This window comes from Triticum aestivum, chromosome 1D (genome assembly GCF_018294505.1).
Source record: "Triticum aestivum cultivar Chinese Spring chromosome 1D, IWGSC CS RefSeq v2.1, whole genome shotgun sequence".
Taxonomy (NCBI): Eukaryota; Viridiplantae; Streptophyta; class Magnoliopsida; order Poales; family Poaceae; genus Triticum; species Triticum aestivum.
The window spans coordinates 498124485-498149470 of NC_057796.1; the positions used below are offsets into that span (position 1 = coordinate 498124485).

The following is a 24986-nucleotide window of genomic DNA, read 5'->3' on the forward strand; positions in this document are numbered from 1 at the left end:
CCTAGCCATCAGGGTTTAAGTCTTAGACTTGACAATGTTGCTCATATTATTTCTGGATTTATTTCAGGCTTCCAGCGATGCTCGTTCCGAGCAGGGAGTCGTTTTCGTCGACTACGAGGCGCCTACTGTGACTTCGTAAAGTCTCAAGATGCTATGCCGGCTCAGTCTTTCGGAGATGGTCATAAAAATAGGATGTGTGTATGTGCATTCATAGGGGTGTGTGTATGCTCGTGTATGTAAGCAATTTCGATTTTACCGTGTTCAAAAAGTATAGCACAGCTAGCCTAGAGTCATAATCTTGATCTTTTGTTTTTATCAAAGTCAACTTATGACGCGCTCTTACAACCAAGCAAGCTCCTCGTTTTAGTCCATTATATCACTGGCTTCTCGATCTGCACGCTCCTAGCATTAGCACTCCGTCCATCAGAACCAATTCACACAAACCAACCACCGAGCTAAGCAATGGAGGCGACTGCCCTGAGTGTTGGCAAGTCCGTGCTGAGTGGAGCGCTTAGCTATGCCAAATCTGCTCTGGCGGAGGAGGTCGCTTTGCAGCTCGGCGTCCGGCGTGACCAGGTCTTCATCACCAACGAGCTCGAGATAATGCAGGCTTTCCTTATGGCCGCGCATGATGAACGAGACGACAACATGGTGGTCAAGGTATGGGTGAAGCAAGTTCGCGATGTGGCATACGACGTCGAAGACACCCTCCAAGAATTTGCCGTCCGTTTGGAGAAGAAGTCATGGTGGCATTTCGGTCGCACACTGCAAGATCGACACCATGTGGCCAAGCAGATGAAGGAGCTTAGAGCCAATGTTGAGGAAGTCAGCCATAGGAACATGCGCTATCAACTCATCAAAGGCTCTAGCTCCAAGCCTGCTAACATCAGTAGGCAATCTGTTACCGGAACAACCATGTCTGGCATCGAGGAAGCAAGGCGACAGGAGGACAGAGCAAAGTTTGATCTCATTCAAATTGTCAGCAAGAAGGAGGAGGCCGACCTTAGAGTGATCGCAGTGTGGGGGAAGAGTATGGCTGAACTTGGAGAGTTGTCCATCCTCAAAAGGGTCTATGAAGATCCAAAGATACGCAAGATGTTCGAGTGCCGAGCCTGGATCACTCCGTCGCTGCATCCTATAAATTTATCTGAGTTCCTGAAAACTGTAGTTGGACAATTCTACATCAATTTTCTCCAAGAGGCGAAGGAAGAAGAAAAGGCAACTCTTGGAGCTGAAGTTCCCAAGATTATGGGAATGACAAAGAAAGATGATTTAGCTCAGGAGTTCAAAAAATTTCTGAAGGAAAGGAGTTACTTGGTTGTGCTAAATGGCATAATTGCCATTGAAGACTGGGATCTCATCAAAACTTGCTTCCCAGACAACAAGAAGGGAAGTCGAATCATAGTGTCCACAGAGCAAGTTGGAGTTGCTAGCTTATGCGTAGGAGCAGAGAATGGAGCACCGGAGCATAAGCAATTATTTGCTGATCAGACGCTTCATGTTTTCTGCAGAAAGGTAATACTACTACTACTGGAAGTCTTGGAAATAATGCTCCTTGTATTGTTTTTTCTTGTTCAACTTCTGGCTAATTGAATTGACTTGCCTAGGCCTCTGTCCGTGGAAGTTATTGTAGGATCATAACCATTGTATATAAAGATTAGTTTCAACAAGATTTATTATTTTGCATGTGGAATAATAAACTTTGATTTTCTATATATCTCACTGGATAACAATTGAAATATTCCAACAGAAATGTGGCTTGTTTTAATTGGAAACCATTATCAGCTAGGCCTGAGAGTAAGCTGGTGAAGCCACCTAGTATACTAGTACTACAAACAACAGCACTATTTGCAATTTTGTTGACAAGGTCTATCAGGCAGTATAGAAGAAAATAGTGCACATGCATTAGCCGTATCGCAGATTAAATACTCTAGATGTACCATGACTTGGTTAACTACTACGGTACTACCCCCTCCGTTCCTAAATATAAGTCTTTTTAGATATTCTAATATGGACTGCATATACAAAGCAAAATGAGTGAATCTACCTTCTAAAATTTGTCTATATACATTCATATGTACGTAGCCCATATTGAAATCTCTAAAAGGGCTTATATTTAGAAACGAAGGGAGTACAAGTATGAAGTAGCAATTCCAAAGCAATGTAAATATAGGTTTACTAGTACAGCTATGAGTGCAATTTGAAAGGTAACTTGTTAGCTATAAAAATGAAGCCACAGTCAATAAATTTGCAAAATGTATATGTACGAAATTGTATTATATGTGGTATCATATTATTTATTTTCATTGTATTTTGCACATTTAAATGTTGTAACCTATGCTACGATGTCGTATTTATCGGTTTTTATATATGTTTGTAAGCATAGTTGTGAAAACCTGATAAAAACATATTGGTGTATACACATTCCTTTATTTATCACCCTACGTGAAAATTTGTATTCTGGCATATACATTCTTCTATTTAGAGCCATGCCTTATGAAATTAATTAAGCCACCAAACATTAGTATCAGAAGAAGTTCTCGGAGCTGCAAATGATATCAATGATGTATATGCTTTCTTAGAGATTGTCACACCATTTAATGGTGAATATTATTATGGAAAATATACAAGACTTTATATAGGACTAGACATTAATTGTCTTGGGGGAACAAGATAGTACCTAATCAATGTTTTCTTTGCTTAGGGTTCTCAACATGGAATGAATTCGGCGGTGGCTACGTCTGGCACAAACATAGTCACCACTGGTGTTAACAACTATCCGAAGAAGAACATCCTCACTCGTCTTGATACGTTGGTGATGGCTACTTTGGAGGAATCTCGGCTTATCGGTAGAGGGAGTGAAAAAAATGAAATCATCAAATTAGTTTCAGATAAAGATGTGCACCAATTTCGTGTGGTCTCTTTGTGGGGCATGGGTGGTATTGGAAAAACCACACTAGTCAGAGATATCTACCAAAGTGAAGAGATAAGTGGCACATTTGAGGGGCGTGCTTGTGTCACTGTCATGCGTCCTTTCAATTGTGACGAACTCCTCAAGAATTTAACTACGCAGTTCCGACATAAGGATCCAATAACGGATATAACCGTATATTTAAGAGAAAAGAGATATTTGCTTGTTCTTGATGATGTATCGTCCACGTCAGAGTGGGATGCTATAATAAAATATTTGCCCAAAGCAAAAACAAGCTGCATCATAGTCACCACAAGGGAAGAGAATATTGCCAAGCACTGTTCTGATGATGAAAGAAGCATGTACAAGCTCAAAAATATGAATCATGAAGATGCACTTATCCTCTTCACAAAAAAGGTAATAATAAAACTAATTTGTTTCATTCATTATACTGTGACTAATGCTTCATTATTCTTATCGACTTGAATTAGTAGTGTATGCAGTCATTTATTTTCTTTTGAAAACTACTTGGTGGCCCTATCAAATGTGAGGGCGTCACCTTCGGTGTGTTGAAAATGTTAATCATAAGTTTTTATTTTTCTCCTTTTTTATCTTCGACATTGCAAATAAATGACATTTATATATTAATGTATTCCAAAGGTGCAAGCTTATTGCATACTATTAGTACTCCCTCCATTTCCTTATATAAGGCCACAAACTTAAATTACAGGTACCAAGGAAAAAATTTAATGTCTGCTTGGTAGGACAACTTTTGTTTTTGTTAACTGGGATCATTAATACATATGCATGCATTCAAGGAAGGAATGAGAAGGAAGTAGCACATTGTCATTATGACTACATGCATGCAAGTATTACACAAGTTGCTAGTAAGAGAAAACATCATTAAATTTTGCCTCATTTACTGTTAGTGGCCTTGTATAGATGCAAAATGTATTTTTTATAGTGGCCTTGTATAAGGGAATGGAGCGTATTGATTAACTATCTTCTAACAAATTGTACTACTACCTCCTTTCCGGTTTATAAGGCTTGCACGTATATCTAGGTTGAAAAATAAACCAACGTAATACAAGTTATCTGTCACAAAAAAGATATCATTAGAAACTTCAGATCTTCTACTTTCTAATGGTGTAATTTTTAGATTATACAACTCATTTTATGTTGGTCAAATTATAGACCTAGGGACACGCGCAAGCCTTATAAACCGGAAAGGAGGTAGTATAAATTAAATATAAACTATATACTCCCTCTGTCCCGAAATAAGTGTTTTAAGCTTAGTACAACTTTGTATTAAAGTTAGTACAAAATTGAGACACTTTTTTTGCGATGGAGGGAGTATAAGGTATTGAAATTGCTATTATTTTCATTTACTTATATATTATATACAACTAACTAAATATTAATTTCAAATTTGGTATTTTAGTCCAACCGAGTCTGATCATTACATAAGAAAATGTGTCTTATATATAATTGAGACAATAAATACTGCTAGTTATTATTGCTGTTCATTATACCATCTCGAATGCTAGTTATTATTATCGTCCTAGAAGTAGCTATGTTATTAGTCAGTTATTTCCATTTGAAAATAATGTCTATGTCACCTCTCAACAATTTTCTGAGAGCACATTCTACCACTTAACTAACACTGAAAAGATCTAGCCCTCTACCATAACCCCTCCCTTTAAACCATGCTATGAAAGATGTTTTGGAAGCGTCAAAGTAGTTCTAGTTGGCAGGCATCCACGTTTCTACCACATCACGTCAACATTTCTTACCATGCTAAACGAATGTCAGATTTTCCAAACCGAAGTGTTCAAAAGAATAATAAATAAAGCGTTCCCCTTTTTTCTTAAAAATTGTAAGAAAAACACTTTAATATAAATGATACAAATAGTAGTCTTTTTTGTTTGTGAATTTTTAGAAATTTAAATCCTTTTCCAATAGAGTCAAGTTGAAGCATCCTTGCTTTCCCAACAAAAACTTAAAAAAATATTTTATTTACTGAAAACAATTACAGGTGATGTTGAGGACATGGAATGGTGTCATGCCACTTAAATCGCTCTCATTTACAAAACTGCTTTGGAATTTTATGATGCATATATACCCTCAGGTTTTGAGAGTCGTGGGGTCTAGTGTACTCTCGAGCTATAGTTGGGAGGTGGAAATTACACTTTTTTAAAATATTTCATTGAGCATCTAGTTATTTTAACATCCGCAAACAATTATTTTCAATATGTACATCAAAGAAATAGAAACAGTTATTTGAACCTAGCCCTGGTAAAATGTTATGAGCATTTACTTTTAACCTTATGCAAATGTCGTTTCTTAGTGATATTATGTAATTTCTTTAATAGATTTAAATGTAAAGGGTACACTGAGCATAAGTCAATGTTACAATTAGGTTGGTATTTTTTTTACATGTTAACTTATAATTATGCATCACTCAATAGTTGATGTAGTCATTTTGTCTCTAAGGTTTATTTTTCAAAGTTCCAATAGTATCCTGACACTTTGTAGCTATGAAGAGTGAACAAACTAAATAAAAAAATTATTCTCTTCATCACCTTGTGGTTTGTCTGACTTGAACCCAAATCTACAAAATCGTTTGCGTAGAACTATATATGAACTATCAAAAACGAATTATTTAATACACTATGCTGATTGAGGTGGGTTTGCTTTGCTTACATGACACAACTTAATGATGATTTTGCCACGTAATGAAGGTCTCCAAGTAATGACGATAGTGAAGATTAGAGGGTGCTAGCAAAGATTAGAGATCGACAGCGTGGAAAACTAGCTTAGTGTGTCAATTAATTTAATTTTTTATATCAGCGTTCGTGCCAACCAAACCACCATACTTTAGGTTTGACACATGTTTTTGTTTGTAAATAAAAAGATCAATGCGGGTAGTGTAGAAACGTTTTGACTAAAACATCCATTGTCCAACCATTGCTTGAGGTTAACAACGATCGTCTTGGTAATAGAGAAAAAAACACACACCTATACATGTTCCAGAGTGGAAGGTAGGAAATGTGCAAAGTGAGTGCATACTTGGTTTTCCTTTTGAGAGTACTAAACAACTTTATCATATATATTTTCAGGTGTTTAAGGAGACCTTAGATTTGGAGAAGCAATATCCTGAGCTGGTTGAACAAGCAGAGATGATCCTGAGGAAGTGCAATGGGCTCCCCCTTGCAATAGTCACTATAGGTGGTTTCTTGGCAAACCAACCAAAAAGCGCATTGGAATGGAGGAAACTGAATGAGAATATTAGTGCTGAGTTGGAGTTGAATCCAGAGCTTGAGACCATAAGAAGCATCCTTATGAGAAGCTATGATGGTTTACCCTATCACCTCAAGTCCTGTTTCCTGTATATGCCCATCTTTCCTGAAGACCAAAGTGTTGGGCGGGGACGCTTGGTGCGTAGGTGGGCCGCGGAGGGTTATTCTAGAGAGGTTCGAGGCAAGTCTATGGAGGAAATAGCAGATGGTTACTTCATGGAACTTCTTAGCAGGAGTATGCTCCTACCATCTCAAGAATCAATCCATAGTACAAAAGGTATTGAGTCCTGCCAAGTTCATGATCTCATGCGTGACATCGGCATCTCAAAGTCGATGGAAGAAAATCTTGTTTTTACAGTGGAGAAAGGTTGTAGCTCAAATAGCCAAGCCACGATGCGCCACCTTGCTATAAGCAATAACTGGGAGGGGGATCAGTATGAGTTCGAGAGCATGGTTGATCTGTCTCGTGTTCGATCAATAACATGTTTTGGAGAGTGGAAGCCATTTTTCATTTCTGAGACGGTTACGCTGCTGCGGGTGCTGGATCTAGAAAACACAACAGGTCTTACTGATGATCACCTGAAGCACATTTGGAAGCTTCTTCATCTAAGATATCTTTCTCTAAGAGGATGCCATCACATTTGTCACCTTCCAGATTCATTGGGTAACTTGAGAGAACTCCAAACGCTAGATGTCAGAGGTACGAGAATAAACAAGCTGCCAAAGAGTATCATAAATCTTCAGAAGCTGAACAATCTTTGTGCTGGTATGAAAATGATGGATGAGGACATCTCATATGAAGAATCTAAAGGGGAAGGGGCAATGAGCTACAGATTATGCATTGTGCCTGCTGCTGGGATGCGCCCGGACAAGTATGGTGTTCTAGTGCCAAAAGGGATGAGTAAACTCAAAGGACTGCGCACATTGGGTATTGTGAACATCGCACGAGAGGGGAAGGACATTCTGCATGACATGAAAAGACTCACTTGGTTGCACAAGTTGGGAGTGACCGGCGTAAATAAGGAAAATGGACAAGAGCTCTATTCAGCAATTGTTGGTATGAGACGCCTCGAGTCATTGTCAATTCGGTCCGAAGGGGAGCCAGGTTTATCTGGCTGCTTGGATGGAGACTACTCATCAGCGGCGAGCCTGCTGAGGCTCAAGCTGTACGGAAACCTGGTCAAACTGCCGAAATGGATCCAGGAGCTGAACAATGTGGTGAAGCTGAAGCTGCGGAGCTCTCGGATATCAACGCACGACGACGCGATGCAAGTCCTTGGGAATCTACCAAACCTGGCATCCCTGCATCTGTTGGAGAAGTCATTCCAGCTGGGTAATTTTTGTCTCAGTTTCCATTCAGGGACGTTCCCGAGCCTGGTGGTGCTAGAAGTTGGGCTCCGGATCGACTTCATGGGTGACGTGCGATCATTGAAGTTTAAGCAAGGAACGGCCCCTAAGCTTGAGCTGCTCAAGTTTTGTACTTCGATCAACGACAGCGAGTCGATTCTGGGGCTACCTTCTCTCGCAAGCCTCAAGGATGTTGTGCTGGAAAATTTCTGCGATGGCTTCGAACTGGCGTACATGAGGACCGAGCTTGCCAGGAATCCAAACCGACCCGTCCTCAAGATGCTCTGATCGACCAAGCTCCACCCACCAATCCAAGGCAACTGGGCAAAGCTAGGAGTACACACATATATTGTCGCATTTCCACTTGAGTGCAATATCAATAGATCATTGTACTACTATTTTCATTTGTGTTGTTCACTTGTTTCGATCAGATTCACACATTTCGTATAATTATTATTACTATTTTGGTCCTCATAATTATTTGGACACACCTTTTCGGGTTCACACATTTCGTATAATTATTTGGACACCACTATTTCGATGTCAACACCTTTTCTGGTCCCATGCATAGCGAGCAACTCAAAGCAGCGACCGTTTCCTATGCATGGAAAGAGTACCAAAGCATGTGGTTGCAAGAGCTTCTTATCGGTTTTAGCACTGATGCCGTGGTAAAGGAACCTAGCTACTATGAAACTGACAATTTTATTCTACTGTATATATTATACTCATCGTGCTTGCCATGCATGTGAAATTGTGGATCTCAAAACCACGCTACTACTTGTTTGTTTTGAATCCGAGCGTGTACAGGACAGGTGTACGTTTGACTATGCTTGATGAAAACTCTATGCTATGCACACTTTTTTACCTCTAGGGAAACGCTACACAACCTTTTTACGGGAATCTCTACCGACAGCTCGTCGTCCTTTCCCATCGGAAATTGTGGATCTCAGATCTTGATACTTTGGCCCTGTTTGGATACTCTAAGTTTGGTTAGAGCTAGATTCTAACCCTGAACCAACTCTGAACTAACTCTAACAAAAGAGGTGTTTGGATGGCATGGTTAGATTGACAATAAATACTCTTTCTCAATTATTTGTCTACTTGCGGACCCTATTTCCTGCCGGATTTAGCAGAGCGAGCCCTTGCCGAGGCAGATGGGGCCGCGCCCGGCAAGGAGCCGTGTTGGCCTCTCGTGCAGCCCGCCGACCGAATCCGCCGTCCCTGCGCAAGGAGTCGCGCTGGCCGAGGCCGACGGGGACGGGCCGCGCAAGGAGACGCGACTGCTTACCGGCGGACGGACGGGACGCGGGGAGACGAGGGGTTATGCTGCGGGGAGAGTGTGAGAAAAAATGTGTTTTTTTAGTGGTCCCAAGGAGAACTAACCCAAATAAGCACCTCTTGGGTGGGTTAGATTTTTTGAGTGAGTTAGATGCATCTAACCCAAACTAACCCTTCCGTTTGGATATTTTTGGGCTAGTTGAGTCCAAACTAACCCAAACTAACTCTAACTCATGGAACCAAACAGGGCCTTTTCTTAAATGCTTGAGACAGCCAGCCGCTGGCTATAAGATGTTGCCACATCATCTATAGCCAAACTTATAGCCAACGTGTATAATAGTCAGATGCAAATAAGTACTACTTCATTGATACATGGCTCATCTCCCTTTCTCACATAGTGTCTAGGAGCACGTGCGTAGCCCTCTTCTCTTCTCTCTCTTCTTCTTTCTCCGCCAACTCAGCAACAATATATATACTATTTTAAGTCTTACAACCCGCCCACGTCACCTTACTATACTTGCTCTGAGGTAAATACACTAGAAGTCTTAGAACTTGCGTGCGACGGTCAGTTTGATGCGCAAACTTGTAAAATACGTGTTTCTGATCACATAACTTGTCTTCACATGCAAATACAGTCACTCCTCCCGTATCCACACGCATTGGGTGCTTGTGTGGCATGCCAAGTGGCTGATAGTTGGGATGCGCGGATTGACCCAGGACTTCATAGTGTTTTTTGCGGAAAGCTCCTTGTAATTTAACTAATTACGAAGAAAATCCTCTCAAATGTGGACGCTGACCGTTGGGTCCCTGTGACGCCCCCGATTCAATCATACACTAATCATACACGCAAACGTGTACGATGAAGATCAAGGACTCACGAGAAGATATCACAACACAACTCTAAAAATAAAATAAGTCATACAAGCATCATAATACAAGCCAGGGGCCTCGAGGGCTCGAATACAAGTGCTCGATCATAGACGAGTCAGCGGAAGCAACAATATCTGAGTACAGACATAAGTTAAACAAGTTTGCCTTAAGAAGGCTAGCACAAACGGGGATACAAATCGAAAGAGGCGCATGCCTCCTGCCTGGGATCCTCCTAAACTACTCCTGGTCGTTGTCAGCGGCCTGCATGTAGTAGTAGGCACCTCCGGTGTAGTAGGAGTCGTCGTCAACGGTGGCGTCTGGCTCCTGGGCTCCAGCATCTGGTTGCGACAACCAGGTAGAAGGGAAAGGGGAAAAAAGGGAGAAAAGCAACCGTGAGTACTCATCCAAAGTACTCGCAAGCAAGGAGCTACACTACATATGCATGGGTATATGTGTAAAGGGGCAATATCGATGGACTAAACTGCAGAATGCCAGAATAAGAGGGGGATAGCTAAACCTATCGAAGACTACGCTTCTGGCAGCCTCCATCTTGCAGCATGTAGAAGAGAGCAGATGGTAAGTTCAGCAAGTATCATCGCATAGCATAAACCTACCCGGCGATCCCCTCCTTGTTGCCCTGTTAGAGAGCGATCACCGGGTTATATCTGGCACTTGGAAGGGTGTGTTTTATTAAGTATCCGGTTCTAGTTATCATAAGGTCAAGGTACAACTCCGGGTCGTCCTTTTACCGAGGGACACGGCTATTCGAATAGATAAACTTTCCTGCAGGGGTGCACCACATAACCCAACACGCTCGATCCCATTTGGCCGGACACACTTTCCTGGGTCATGCCCGGCCTCGGAAGATCAACACGTCGCAGCCCCACCTAGGCACAACAGAGAGGTCAGCACGCCGGTCTAAATCCTATGGCGCAGGGGTCTGGGCCCATCGCCCATTGCACACCTGCACGTTGCGTGGGCGGCCGGAAGCAGAACTAGCCCCCTTAATACAAGAGCAGGCTTACGTTCCAATCCGACGCGCCGCTCAGTCGCTGACGTCACGAAGGCTTCGGCTGATACCACGACGTCGAGTGCCCATATCTTTCCCACGTAGTTGGTTAGTGCGTATAGACCAAATGGCCAGACTCAGATCAAATACCAAGAACTCGTTAAGCGTGTTATTTTTAAGTATCCGCGGACGCCGACCAGGGCCAGGCCCACCTCTCTCCTAGGTGGTCTCCACCTGCCCTATCGCTCCGCCACAAAGTAACAGTCGGGGGCCGTCAGGAACCCAGGCCCACCTCTACCGGGATGGAGCCACCTGTCCTTTCAGCCCCCTCATCAGAATCACTTGCGGGTACTCAACGAGCTGACCCGACTTTAGTCACCACATGTGTCATGTATATAAAGTATATAGAATATACCCGTGATCACCTCCCTAGTGATCACGGCCCGATAGTATAGCATGGCAGACGGACAAGAATGTAGGGCCACTGATGGAAAACTAGCATCCTATACTAAGCATTTAGGGTTGCAGGTAAGGGTAACAACTGTAGCAACAATGATAGGCTATGCAGCAGAATAGGATTAACCGAAAGCAGTAACATGCTACGCTACTCTAATGCAAGCAGTATAGAGAAGGAGTAGGTGATATCTGGTGATCAAGGGGGGGGCTTGCCTGGAAGCTCAGCCGAGAAGGAGGGGTCATCAACACCGTAGTCGTACTGGGTAGCAGCGGCGTCGGTCTCGGTGTCTAACGAAAGAAGAGGGGGAAGAAACAATAAATATAAAGGCAAACATATGCATGACGATGCATGACATGACAATGAACGGTGCTAGGTGTGCCCTAATGCGGTAGTAGGTGATACCGACGAAGGGGGGAAACATCCGGGAAAGTATTCCCGGTGTTTCGCATTTTCGAACAGATGAACCAGAGGGGGAAAGTTGCGTGTTTGCTATGCTAGGGATGTGTGGCGGACGAACGGGCTGCGTAACCGGATTCGTCTCGTCGTTCTGAGCAACTTTCATGTACAAAGTTTTTTCATCCGAGATACGGATTATTTAATATTAATTTTTAAAGATTTAATTCATTTCCAGTAATTAACAGAATTAAATTAATTATAAAATATAATTATGATGTCAGCATGATGTCAGCATGATGTCATCAGTCAACCGTGTGTTGACTGGGTCAACAGAGGTGTGGGTCCCATTCGTCATAGTCTCAGGTTAACTAAACAAAAGTTAGTTTTTATTAGTAGATTAATTAGGTTTGAGCTAATTAACCTAAATTAATTAAGTTATTTAATTAATCATATTTATATGTTTCATCTTTTTCTTTTCGTTTATGGGGCGGGCCCCACTGGTCATTGACCCGGAGGGGGCCTTAGCGGGCGTGTGTGTGGGCGCCGGACCCGGGCGTGGGGCGGTGTGCGGCGCGACGGCGCGCAGGGTAGAGGCAGCGGGGCGAGGCCAACACGGGCCGGCCGGAGCAGCCAGCGGCGGGGGGCGCGCGTGGGTTCGCAGCAGGGCTGCAGCAGGGGGCGCACGAGGCGCTCACCGCGGGCGCACTGGTGTGAGGCGCGGGCGGCGGCGAGCGCACGCGCGGCAGGGAGGGGGCGCGCTAGCGTGGCGCACGGCTAGGACGAAGCGGGGCAGCGGTGAGCGCGGACGGGCGCCGGCGAGATGCGAACGTATGTCGGGGGCAGAAGGGGAGGGGGAGAGCAGCTCACAGAGTTGAAGGGGAGGGGTCGGCGTGGCTCGGTGGAGCCGTCGAGGGGGAGACGAGGACGGGGCGACGGACGAGGCAGAGGAGCTCCAGGCGGCCGCGACGAGCAGCGATGGCGGGTGGTCCGGCGATGGGGAGGCCCTCGGGCAGCGGCGAGGGGCGATGTAGTCCAGCGGGGAGGCGGATGAAGAGGCGGGCGACGGGGAGCACCAGCGACGACGGGGCGGCGAGGTGCGGTAGGGACAGCGACGTGCGCCTCCCGATCCAGATCGGGGAGGAGACGAGGGGGAAGGGGGTCGTGGGAATGTGGGGGTTAGGGTTAGCGGAGTGGGAGCGGGGCCATATAGGCCATGGCTGGGCCAGCTGGGCCGAGGACCAGTGGGATGGGGCCTTTTCAATTGTTCTTGTTGTTTTATTTTGTTTACGGTTTTGTCTTTTCTTTATTTTTCTTTTTCTGTTTTATTTTACTTTTAATTTCTTTAGTTTTGTAAAATATGACAATAGCTCCTAAATTAATGTCTCTGAATAACCCACGGCCTTAAAATGTTTGGTGACTACAAAAACTAGTTTAACATTTGTTTATTAATTTAAAAGCATTGAAATAATTGTTTTGCTACTGTTTTATTTAGTTAAGTGCATTTAAACTTTTTATAAAGACTTGGTTTATCCACCAATATTACTTATGAATTATTTGGCACAAACCGAACATTTTTGTTTTAATGTTTGAAAACTTTTGTTGTATGCCATATTTGGAATTTGAATTTTGAATCGGTTTTTGAACTAACGAGGGATCAGCAACAGTAATGGAGGTGACGTGGCATCATTAGCAGAGTTTTTCTTTAGCCTAATTATCCGGGCGTCACAGTCCCACTCATCAATCATAGGCACAAAGGAATGAACAAAATAGGGTAGCAGATTAGTTCGTATAGTCGTTTAGAACGTACACTATAGTATGGCTACACCGAGGACCTCTTTGTATCGAGGAACTTCTGCCTCTCGACTGTGACCCTGTCGTTATGGAATAAAACTCTATTACCCTGCAAAAAAAAGATAGGTACAAAGGAATTTGGACTCAAAATGGCGCGGGAAGGGATTCAAACAGCAGATGTACTGCCAAAACGCATGCCGAGTAGCCACAACGATGGCTCTTGACGTTTACACAGAATAACTATTTTTGTTATTAGATGTTCAACAGTGGAGCAGTGTTTCATGTCACGCATCGATGATGTGGAGTCTCGGCGACGTGGTGCAGGGTTTCGGTGACAGATGTGTGATGATGGACGCACGTAGGGAGGAGGGTTGTCTGGCGCTGTGGTGGCATCGATGGCAGGCCTGGCAATAGATGCGTCGGTACCTTCTCTGAAGATGGATCGGTGGAAGACGGCGATGGCGGCTTCTGAGAGTGGTCATATGGGTGTGTGCCCCAGACCTGGCAATGCGGGTTGGTTGGAGTCTCCGGCTTTAGATGTTAGACTTTGGTGCGAGGTCTATTTGGTATTCGGCTCGGACTATCGGCACCCCTTCATCAAGTGGATAGGAGTAGCGACTGATGTTGCCAAGATGGTTGGCTTAGACTTGCTAATGTATTACTTTGTAAGGTCTTTGTGAATAATTAATAAAATGGTTGCGTGCATCGTCCAGATGCAGAGGCCGGGGGTCATCCTCCTTACCAAAAAAATTGTTAACTGGAGGGAGCTGCGGATTCGAATCAACTATTTTTATTACTAGATGATACCCCACGCGTTGCTGCGGGAACCGGTCATTAATATTTAATGTTTAAAAATATTAGGTTTTTATGAAGCATAGTATATGATGGTGACAAAGATTTTTTCTCAAAAGGAATATTATATAAAGCATCTAGAGAAAATGTGATGAAAAGCCAAATAATGTGTGTGTTTACTTTTCCTTTAGTTCCTTATCTTAATAGCTTATCCTCAAGGTAATGTAACAGCTTGGTTTTTGCCCTCTGCTCTTTGCCTGATTTTCAGTTGGTTTGATTTTGAAATTTGGAGTTTTGAATCTTTTCATATGGACTTAAACACTTGGGTACCCCTTGGTTTTCACCCAAGTGCCTCATTTTCCCCTCTAACTATCATTTCCTCTCTGGTTCAACTCAAAATAATATTTTGAATATTTTTCTTAAAAATATTCATTTCCCTCTCTTAAACCCTAACTAGCTCAATGTGCTCCAAAGCAACCCCAATTTTTCTTTCCCACAAAAATCTGAGAAAATTCACAAATATTCTTTGAATCCTAGGGAACCTTCCTGAGCAAAATTATTTCATCACTTTTTGGAATATTTTTGCAACAGAAAATATTTTTTGTTCTAACAGAAATGGTGGTTTCTACAGCAACTACCATTTTACTTGATCCATTGTGGCTGATTTTTGTTGTGCATCATCACCTTAGTAGATGATTGCTAACCTCCAAAGCCCAGCTCCCAACTCCCAGTGGTTTGACCACAGTAAACTCTTAAAGTTACTGTCCAGAAACTTACCAGGCAGTTGAAATCTATTCTACTGCGCCTGCGATCAAACCCAAGTGTGGTAAACTCTAAAACTACCACGAACAACATCCCAGACATGAAGTTTGGGCTTAGGTCGGCCTGAGGTCAGAGTTCACGCGGTGACCACGCGTGTGCACGATGCCAACCTGCATGTCGCCGCACTCTGAGTGCCGCCGAGCGCTCTGTTGCGCGCGTGCTCGCTTCCCCGACTGCCTAAGCTTGCCAAACTTCGCCACAATCTTTGTCCAAACCCTCTTAACTCCCCCTGGCGCTCGCCAACGCCGGAGCTCGCCACACTCTCGTTCATGTCCTCATCCCCACTCGCCCACAGTTCCCGCGTGAGCTGCGTCGCCTTCTCCCTCAACCACTGACGCCGTTCATCGCCGGGCGCCGTGTCCAGGTGTCCGCCGGCGGAGCCCGATCCCCCCTCGATGCTCGGCTATAAATAGAGCCCTTCCCAGCCTCCTCGAGCACCATCCACTCCTCCCACACACTCCACGATCTCGTAGAAAGCCGTAGGCCGGCCGGGCAGGCCGCGGGCCGCCGTCCCCGAGCTCGAGCTCGCCGGCGATCCCCTCGGGTTGTCTCCGTAGCTCCAGTCCCTCCCAGGCTCGGGTCTCCCTTCCAGGGCCTCCGCCGTGCCTCGGTGGTGCTGTTTCGCCCGGTTGGAGCCCCCGGAGTCGCCTCTGGTCGCCGTCGTCTTCATCTGCGGCGACCTCTGCTCTCTGTCTTCGCTAGAGAGGCTGTTTCCGACGCCATCCGACCACCCCTAGCTACTCTACGGGTACGGGCAGGTGCGCCTCCATCTCCTCTTTCAATCCCTCCCTCTCGTTCTGGCCAAGAAGCTCTCCTCATCGGCGTGTGCTCCGGCGAAGCCGCGCCGTCCTCTGTTTCCCTCTTCCCCTCCCCCTCACCTGACTAGCGGGGCCCACTAGTCAGCCACTCAGTATGCGCGCGAAGAGGTACGAGTGGTGGCGCCCTGTCACGACCGGTTTTCCAATAAAACATTTATTGAGAAACCGATCCCTTTAACGGAGCAGTAGAGAAGAATCCTTCTTACTGGTAGACAAATTCTTGATTACAGAAATATCCAGGAGTACTAAATATAATACAAGGTTGAGCGGAGGCTGCTCAACAATTTATTACAAGCACGCCGATATTATACATAAGGGCGGATATGACACAACGGGTAGGGTGGCATAACTACTGACTCGTAATAAAAGTGGTGGTGGATATGTCACGGTGAAGTGGGTGACATGACTCCTAAATCTTACAGCATCATCGAGCGTCGGAGTGAGGCTCGAGGACTCTTATTTGGGTGGCGGAAGCATATAAAATACAAGTGACCAAATCCAGGATCGCACGGGACTGACTGGGACTCCTCTAGGCGTCGGACTCGCTATCAAACTCATCATCCATGAGATCGCCTTCGTCAACATCTGGCCAAATCAATAAGCCAGGTGAGTACTATGAAAGTACTCGCAAGACAGTTTGGACATAAGATATAACAAATGCAAACATGATGCATATGAACAGATTAATAATGCACACTCCGCTAATAAAATAGCAATGCATGGGAAATAAAAAGGAAGTCGGGCGGTAGTCCTCCCGAAATCCCAATGTAATACTGAAGGCCAATCGAGTGTCTGAAATGACTCCTCAAAAGGGGTACGAGTAAATTAACAATGCCGCAGTCGGGCGTCAGTGCGACACCACATAAAGGGCTTATATTGGAATATAAATGACAGTGCGTGCCACAGTCGGACGTCTGAGCGACATCACGTAAAGGGCTTATATCAAAAGTAAATAACAAGAATGCCACAGTCGGACGTCTGAGCGACATCACATAAAGGGCTTATATTAATAGTAAATAACAAGAGTGCCACAGTCGGACGTCTGAGCGACATCACATACAGGGCTTATATTGAAAGTAAATAACAAGAGTGCCATAGTTGGACGTCTGAGCGACATCACGTAAAGGGCTTATATCAAAAGTAAATAACAAGAGTGCCACAGTCGGACGTCTGAGCGACATCACATAAAGGGCTTATATTTCATAACTCGATATTCCAGTAGCTCATGAAGTTAAATCATTTCAAGGAGATACTCAGATACGAAATAGTAAAATGGTTAGTCCATCCACAGGAACAACATTCAACCGGGTTTACCACTCAAGCTTGTTCACCGGGGATTTCCACGGAGACTGACACAGGGTCTGACACTGAGACTGATTTGGATACTGTTTGGATACATTGACCCAGGTCCTTGACCATGGACCCGATGACTCGGAAGGTTTTGACTCTGCAGAGTTTGTACTCTTAACCACAACCAACGGATTTCAGTAGTCACAAGGGACTAGTTTCGTTTACGGTATTTTAGGAGAAACACATCTAACCAGTACACACCCATTCCACATTCCGATGCCAGGAATCACCCCAAGCAACGTTCAAGAAAAACTTTGAGACGGGGAGGCTACAACCTCGCGTAGCATGGGATCAAATTTATATTGCGCGCTCTAAGGGGTGCCCCCCTCTCGGTCCCAACCGGAAACACCCATGCCCCCTGACCAGATGACTGGCTTTAATCCAGGGCCATGGAACCCTCATCCCGGCCCCTCTATTTGGTGTGTACAAGGAAAGAGCTTTGCAACTTACTAAACCGTATTCTTTGCAGAAAACATGTGGCAGCACGGAAGGGGACGAACGGTAACGTGGCTCGGTACATGTTAACGTCGGAGTTTATCGGATGACATAAGACTGGCATGCTACAACAATACCATCTTACTACCTCTCATGTCACCACATGATCAGGTCATCTCTCATCAAGAGATCATAGTAAACTTCGAAGCACACGGTTAGTTGCCTTGCATGCAACGTAACACTCACCGATGCACATATGCCATGCACGAACTATTCAAGCAAACATGCAAAACACCCATCTTATCAAAGGTTCAAACATGCTTGCCTGGTTCAGAGAAGTCGGAGTCTAGCCCGGCGAAGTTCGCGGCTCCGTCACCTCTTGCGGAATCTACGGTATAAAGAAACCGTATACTAACGTGAATACCGTTGCGTGCATAAAAATTGTTCCAAAAAATTTCCAAATAAATACTATAAAAAACTAGACGAAAATATAAGACTGACAGAAAAAGAATCAATCAAAAAGCATCTTTTGTTTAAAAGATATAAGGGTTTTAGTCGAAGTACTAATCTGTGATGAAACAGAAAAGATCCAGGGGCTTGTTTGAAAAAGCAGAAAACGTTTCGGTACAAAATACGCCAGCCCAGAGAGAAAACACACTTTGCCCGAAGGCGCCTTCAGAAAACGGTTCGAAGGGAAAAGAAAGAGAGGCTGACGGGGGGTCCCACCCGTCATGTTCAAACTCCAACAGAGTTCGCCGGCGCCCGAAGGCTGCGGTGGTCGCCGGCGTTGATCCACGGCAAGGTAGGGTGATCGGAGGGTACCTACGGGTTCAGGGTGTTCTTCCGCGTCGGTGGGTGGTGGACTTGGCCGTCGGTGAGCACCACGTCGACGGCGACCGTATCTCCGGCGGACGGTGGTTCGGGCGAGGGTGGAACTCTCCGATGGCTGCTGCAAACTTCAAATTGGTGCGCGGGTCAGAGATGTGGATGCACTAGGAGACTACTGGCATGAGTTGAGAGGCAGGGGTCCACGCACTGGAGTGAATCGTGCTGGATCCCGAAGCGGGTCGAGGCGGCCGGAGTTGGGGAAGAAGACTTCCTCGGGGTCTGCCCAGTTGCTTGGCGTGGTACTTGTGAGGTATAGGGATGGTGCGTGTTCGAGTTCGAGCTCGGGACCTCATTTTATAGGCGATCCGAGGAGGTGGCCGTGAACGGGATAACGTCAGCGAGCAATTACGGCGAGGCAGAGGTCGGGTAGGAGGTTTAGGCGGTTGGGCATCATCGTGGTGGTTCACTGGCACCGTTTCTCCGCTAATATCTCGGCCGGATTGGGGTAATGCTCTGGTCCTCGACGGAACGGCCGTACGGGCACGACGGCGGCAGGGAGCGCGCTCCGCGCCTTCCAGTTCACGACGACGGTTCTGCAGCGTGCACAGAGGAGGGGACGGCCACGCGGTGGCCTCTGGTGGCTTGGGCGGTGCTGGACGGCGCCGTCCCACGCTGCGCCTCTCTGGCAGCCGCAGCGGGCACTGCTGCCGCAGCGCATGGGGCGCTGCGCCTCGGCCAGCTCGCCGCCGACGTCCGCAAGTGTCCAGGCGATCGTGCGGCGCAGGGATAAGAAGGAGGAACAGGGCGCAAGGTGCCACTGCGGCTACTAGCGAGATCGAGGTAAGTTTCTGGAGAAAACGACAGCGGCTACTGAAACTGTTTTTCTGAACACTGAACTTCGAGAGTAACAGTGCACGCCAGGTGTTCGATGATATGATTTGGGCACGAGGAAGATTTTTTTGCAGCTGGGACTTGGTGAGGTGACCTCTTGATGCATCCAGAGGCTGCCTGAATTTTCTCAGATTTTTAGGAGGAGAAAACAAATGAATTTCACCAAATTTTGCAAATATGGCCCAAACTTGCAGCAAGCTCATTTTGAAAATTTTGAACTGGAGACCAGTGGATCTTCCTGGATCTTGGTTGAGGGTGCTAAGGACTAGCCAGGGAAATTTGTTTGGAGGCAAAACTCAAAGGAGAACTAGTGGTTCCTTTGTAAATCTCCAAGGGTCAAAGTAGAGGACAGAAAAAGTTTTTGATTAGAATTAAATGGAGATAAAAATCATGGGGGAGTTTAACTTGCTGGATTTGAAGTTTATCTTGACACAAAGAGGGGAGATGGCTTTTGGGAGGAGGATTTCCACTTAGGTCATGGCAAGAGGAAATTTTGAAAGGGAAAGGATCACTCCATATGCCATAGGGCTATTATAAAAAGAAAAGATTTCCAAAAACTTTCCCAATGAAAAACATTGGTGTTGAGTCAACACAAGATGAAAAACCTCCAAGACCAAAGATCAAGTTTTGGATGAACTCAAGGAAAAATACTTGTCATAAAAAGAAAGTTTTTGAGAAGGAGAGTCCTTTTTAAAAAGAATTTAAATAACCTCCTTCAAATCAAATAAAGATTTTGATAAAACCAAATAAAATTTTTGGGTGTCACAACACCTACCCCCTTAGGAAAAATCTCATCCCCGAGATTTCAGCTGATCCTCAAATAGATGTGGGTACTCTGCCTGAAGAAAATCCTCTCTTTCCCATGTTGCTTCATCCTCGGTGTGATTGCTCCACTGAACCTTGAAAAATTTAATTGTTTTCTGACGGGTCGTCCTTTCAGACTCTTCCAATATTTTTACTGGCCGCTCTCTGTAGGTGAGGTCTTGTTGCACGTCAATACTCTCATGAGATACATGCTTTTCCGGGTTGCTCACACATTTCCTCAACTGTGAGACGTGGAACACGTCGTGGACGTCTGACAGCTCTTTGGGTAGGTCTAGCTGGTAGGCTACTGTGCCTCTTCGTGCAACTACACAGAAGGGTCCAATAAATCTTGGGGCTAGCTTCCCTTTAATTTTGAACCATTGCAGGCCCCTCATAGGAGACACTCGTAGGTATACATATTCACCGGGTTCAAAGCTGACCTCACGATGTTTTCGATCGTAGTAGCTCTTTTGTCGGCTTTGAGCTGTCTTGAGTCGGTCCCTGATTTATCTAACTTTCTCCTCAGCTTCCTTGAGCATGCCTGGGCCGAAGATATGACTGTCACCTGTTTCTGACCAGTTTAATGGGGTACGGCATCTCCGTCCGTACAATGCTTCAAAAGGTGGCATTTGTAGGCTGGTCTGGTAACTGTTGTTGTATGCGAACTCGGCATATGGCAAGCTTTCCTCCCAACTGGTTCCATAGGTGAGAACACAGGCTCTCACCATGTCCTCTAGGATTTGGTTCACGCGTTCAGTTTGTCCATCAGTCTGGGGGTGGTACGCTGTACTGAATGCTAGTTGGGTGCCCAGAGCTTGTTGTAAGTGATCCCAAAATTTAGAGACAAATTGAGTGCCCTGGTCGGATATTATAGTTTTTGGGACTCCATGCAGACAAACTATACGGGAGAGATAAAGCTTAGCAAGCTTCTGAGTGGAGTAGGTCGTCTTCACGGGAATGAAATGTGCTACCTTGGTTAGCCTATCTGTGATGACCCATATGGCATCATTTCCGCGTTGTGATCGAGGTAGTCCGACGATAAAATCCATTCCAATTTCGTCCCATTTCCACTCAGGTATCCTGTTTGGCTGTAGTAGCCCTGCTGGTTTTTGGCGTTCGGCTTTAATGCGCTGACACAAATCACAACATGCAATGAATGTGGCTATATCCCTCTTCATACCGTGCCACCAAAATCTTTCCTGGATGTCTTTGTACATTTTGGTTCCTCCAGGGTGGATTGAATATGGGGCGGTGTGGCTTTCGGTTAGGATGTACTATTTGAGGTCCCCAATGTTTGGTACGCAAAGTCTGTCCCCGTACCATAATACTCCCTCATTGTCTATGACGAACTCTGAAGCCTTGCCAAGGCTCATTTTTCTCTTTATACCTTCAATGCTGGGATGCCCATGCTGAGCCTTCTTAATTTGTTCCATTAGGGTGGGCTGTATCTCCAGATTTGATACGTTGCCCTCCGCGACTATCACCATGTTGAGTTTGGCGAACTCCTGCTGAATTTCAGTCCTCAAGTTCTGTAGACTGTCGTTGCCCGAGCTGGGGTTCCGGCTGAGAGCGTCTGCCACTACATTTGCTTTCCCTGGATGGTAGTGAATGCCGACATCATAATCCTTAACTAATTCCAACCAGCGTCATTGTCGTAAATTGAGCTCTGGTTGCGTGAAAATATATTTAAGGCTTTTATGATTCGTATATATTTCACAACGATTTCCCAGCAAAAAGTGTCTCCACTCTTTGAGTGCATGGATGACTGCTGCTAGCTCCAAGTCATGAGTAGGATAATTTTATGCATGCTTCCGTAGTTGCCTGGAAGCATATGCGACAACTTTGCCGTCTTGCATCAATACGCACCCGAGGCCCTTCCGGGATGCGTCACAATACACTTCAAAACTTTTGTGTATGTCCGGCACAACCAAAACCGGTGCCGTTGTTAATTTCCTCTTGAGTTCTTGGAAGCTTTTCTCGCATGCTTCAGTCCATACAAATTTCTTATCTTTCTTAAGTAACTGTGTCATTGGTTTTGCCACGGTGGAGAATCCTTCAATAAACCTTCGGTAATATCCAGCCATTCCTAGGAAACTTCGTACATCTGTTACGTTGGCTGGTGGTTTCCAGCCAAGTACGGCTTTGACCTTCTCTGGGTCTACGGCAACACCTTCTTGGGTTAAAACATGGCCTAGAAAACCAACCTGTCTTAACCAAAATTCTCATTTGCTGAATTTGGCGTACAATTGATGTTTCCTTAATTCTCCCAGTACAATTTTGAGATGTTCAGCATGTTCTTCCGGTGTCTTTGAGTATACCAGAATATCGTCAATGAACACCACAACAAATTTGTCCATAAATTTCATAAACACTTTGTTCATGAGGTGGACGAAATATGCGGGGACGTTCGTTAGCCCGAATGGCATTACTGTGAACTCATATAATCCGTATCTGGAGGTGAATGCTGTCTTAGGGATATCTTCTGTCCGTACCTTTAATTGATGATATCCCGATCTAAAATCAATTTTTGAGAACACCTTGGCTTGTGCGAGCTGGTCAAATAAATCATTTATCTGTGGCATCGGATATTTGTTTTTGATGGTGACCATGTTGAGTGCTCGATAGTCTATACACAACCTCAGTGTCCCATCTTTTTTCTTGGCAAATAATACTGGTGAACCCCAAGGTGAGGAGCTGGCTCGTATAAACCCTTTGTCCAGTAATTCTTTTATTTGCTTCTTTAATTCTACCAACTCGGAGGGTGCCATTCTATAAGGTTTCTTGTAAATGGGGGTGGTGCCAGGTGCTAGTTCAATGCTGAACTCTATCTCTCGGTCTGGTGGCATGCCTGGTAGTTCTTCAGGAAATACGTCGGGAAACTCACACACCACTGGAACTTCCCTTAATTCTGAAATGTCCACCTTGTTCAACTTTGGTTGTCGTGACCGTGGTCTCTCTTGAGCTGCAACTTTTATTGTCTTACCGTGATGATGAGTAAGAATCACAGTCCGATTGAAACAGTCGATAAATCCCTTGTTGGTGGTTAACCAGTCCATTCCTAGGATAACATCCAGTCCTTTATTTTCCAACACGATGAGATTCGCCTGAAACTCTAGTCTTTCAAACTCAATAATCACGCCTTGGCAGTAACTCTGAGTGATCTGCTTATTCCCGGGGGACTTGATGACCATAGACTTTTCCAAAGAAAGTGTCGGAAAACCATGTTGCAAAACAAAACTCTTCGAAATGAACGAGTGAGAAGCTCCAGAATTAAACAAAACCGTGGCAGGTATTGTGTTGACAGGGAACGTACCGAGCACGATATCTGGGGCATTCTGTGCTTCCTCCCAGGTCATATGATTCAGGTGACCCTTCTTGTGATTGTTGTCGGGGTTGAAATTGTTACGCCTGGGGGCTGAATTATTCCCACCATTGTTCGGCTTGGGGGCCGAGTTCCTTGGCTTTGGGCACTGTTTGGCATAGTGCCCTTCCTCTCCACAAGCATAGCAAGTGACACCTGGGCGGTACGTGAAGTCCTTGTCCCTTGAATGGAAATGTTTGGTTGGCCTTAGAGCAGTCGTGGACTTTCTCGCTTTATTCCCCTGAATATCAGCCTTGCTCCGGTTGTTGCGAGCATGAGCCGTCTTGTCCCTTTTTCGCTTGCGAATATCCTCCAGACTGCGGCGCTCATTCTCCAACGTAATGGCCTTGTCAACCAGTGTTTTGAAGTCTAGAAAGGTGTGTACGACCAGTTGGCATTTTAGTGGTGGCGCCAGGCCGTCCAAAAACTTTTCCATCTTTTTATTCTCGGTCATATGCTCATCGTAGGCATAACGAGATAATTGAGTAAATTGACTGTTGTACTCAGTCACTGTCATGCCTCTCTGCTTGAGGTCATCAAACTCCCTTTTCTTGATCTTTATAATGCTCCTGGGAATGTGCGCCCCACGAAAACCTTCCTTAAACTCTTCCCAGGTGATGTTATGTTCATTGGGGTGCATGTGTAGAAAATTTTCCCACCATGCTGCAGCTGCTCCAGTGAGGTAGTGAGGTGCATAAAGCACCTTCTCACGATCTGAACATTGTGCAATAATCAACTTTCTTTCGATGTCTCGAAGCCAATCATCGGCCTCAAGCGGCCTATCAGTGTGAGCGAACGTTGGAGGACGTGTCTTCTATAGCTCAGACAACTTGGAATGCGGTTGGTATGGCTCACGGTGATTTCCCATATTGATGACGTGATTCATCATTTCTTGGTGCTGCTGTTGGCTTTGTTCGAAAAGGCGGCATACTTGAGACAATGTTGCATCGCTGTCCTGCTGACTAGACTGCCCCTGTGTGAAGTTGTTGCTTGTCTGGGTCCCATAAACTTCTTCCGGTGGATTCGGCATGGAACGAGTCCAGGGACGAGACATTTTCCACTCTGGGGTATTATTTTGCAAAACTTATGAGAAGAACTGTGTGGCACAAGGAAAATTTTGCAAAGGCAAAAATTTAAAAGACCTCAAGATTTTTCAAGAAAAATACTTGATTGCGCATGGAGAAGGACTGCTCAGTACATATCTTACACGCGAGTCGTAATTATACAATACATCACTCAGGATGTGCGTACACATTCCTGACATGTTATTTAGGCTAGTGCACTTCTCCGAGATCCTACATGATGCGCACACAAACTACTTCTCACCAAACCTATGTACATATAAACATATCATACAAGCGGCTACATCACACAGCTGCTAGGCGTACTCAGTCGGAGATGGTGAAAACTTCCTTCTGCCTGCCGAGGGTAAGACCCAGAGGTGCAGGAGACTCCACCTCCTCCTCCTCCCTAATAGGCTCCAGGCGCGTAGCACTGCGCTGAGGAGTAGGAGCGGGTGCGACAGGC

The 24986-nt window shown here is 45.2% G+C and overlaps 1 protein-coding gene across 1 annotated transcript; it reads left to right on the forward strand.

Moving 5' to 3' along the window:
- Positions 1 to 462: 462 nt before the first annotated feature.
- LOC123179744 (disease resistance protein Pik-2) lies at positions 463 to 7979 on the forward strand. Its single transcript, XM_044591616.1, has 3 exons — positions 463 to 1515; positions 2705 to 3328; positions 6031 to 7979. The coding sequence occupies exons 1-3, from the start codon at positions 463 to 465 to the stop codon at positions 7843 to 7845; spliced, it is 3492 nt and encodes a 1163-aa protein (XP_044447551.1). The 3' UTR covers positions 7846 to 7979.
- The last annotated feature ends 17007 nt before the right edge of the window (positions 7980 to 24986 follow it).

What these genes read in the sequence shown, in the direction of transcription:
- LOC123179744 (XM_044591616.1), top strand. Translation starts at nt 463, where the DNA reads ATGGAGGCGACTGCCCTGAGTGTTGGCAAGTCCGTGCTGAGTGGAGCG. An exon ending in TTCATGTTTTCTGCAGAAAG is followed by an intron (nt 1,516 to 2,704) that starts GTAATACTACTA and finishes TTCTTTGCTTAG; the next exon opens with GGTTCTCAACATGGAATGAA. An exon ending in TTATCCTCTTCACAAAAAAG is followed by an intron (nt 3,329 to 6,030) that starts GTAATAATAAAA and finishes ATATATTTTCAG; the next exon opens with GTGTTTAAGGAGACCTTAGA.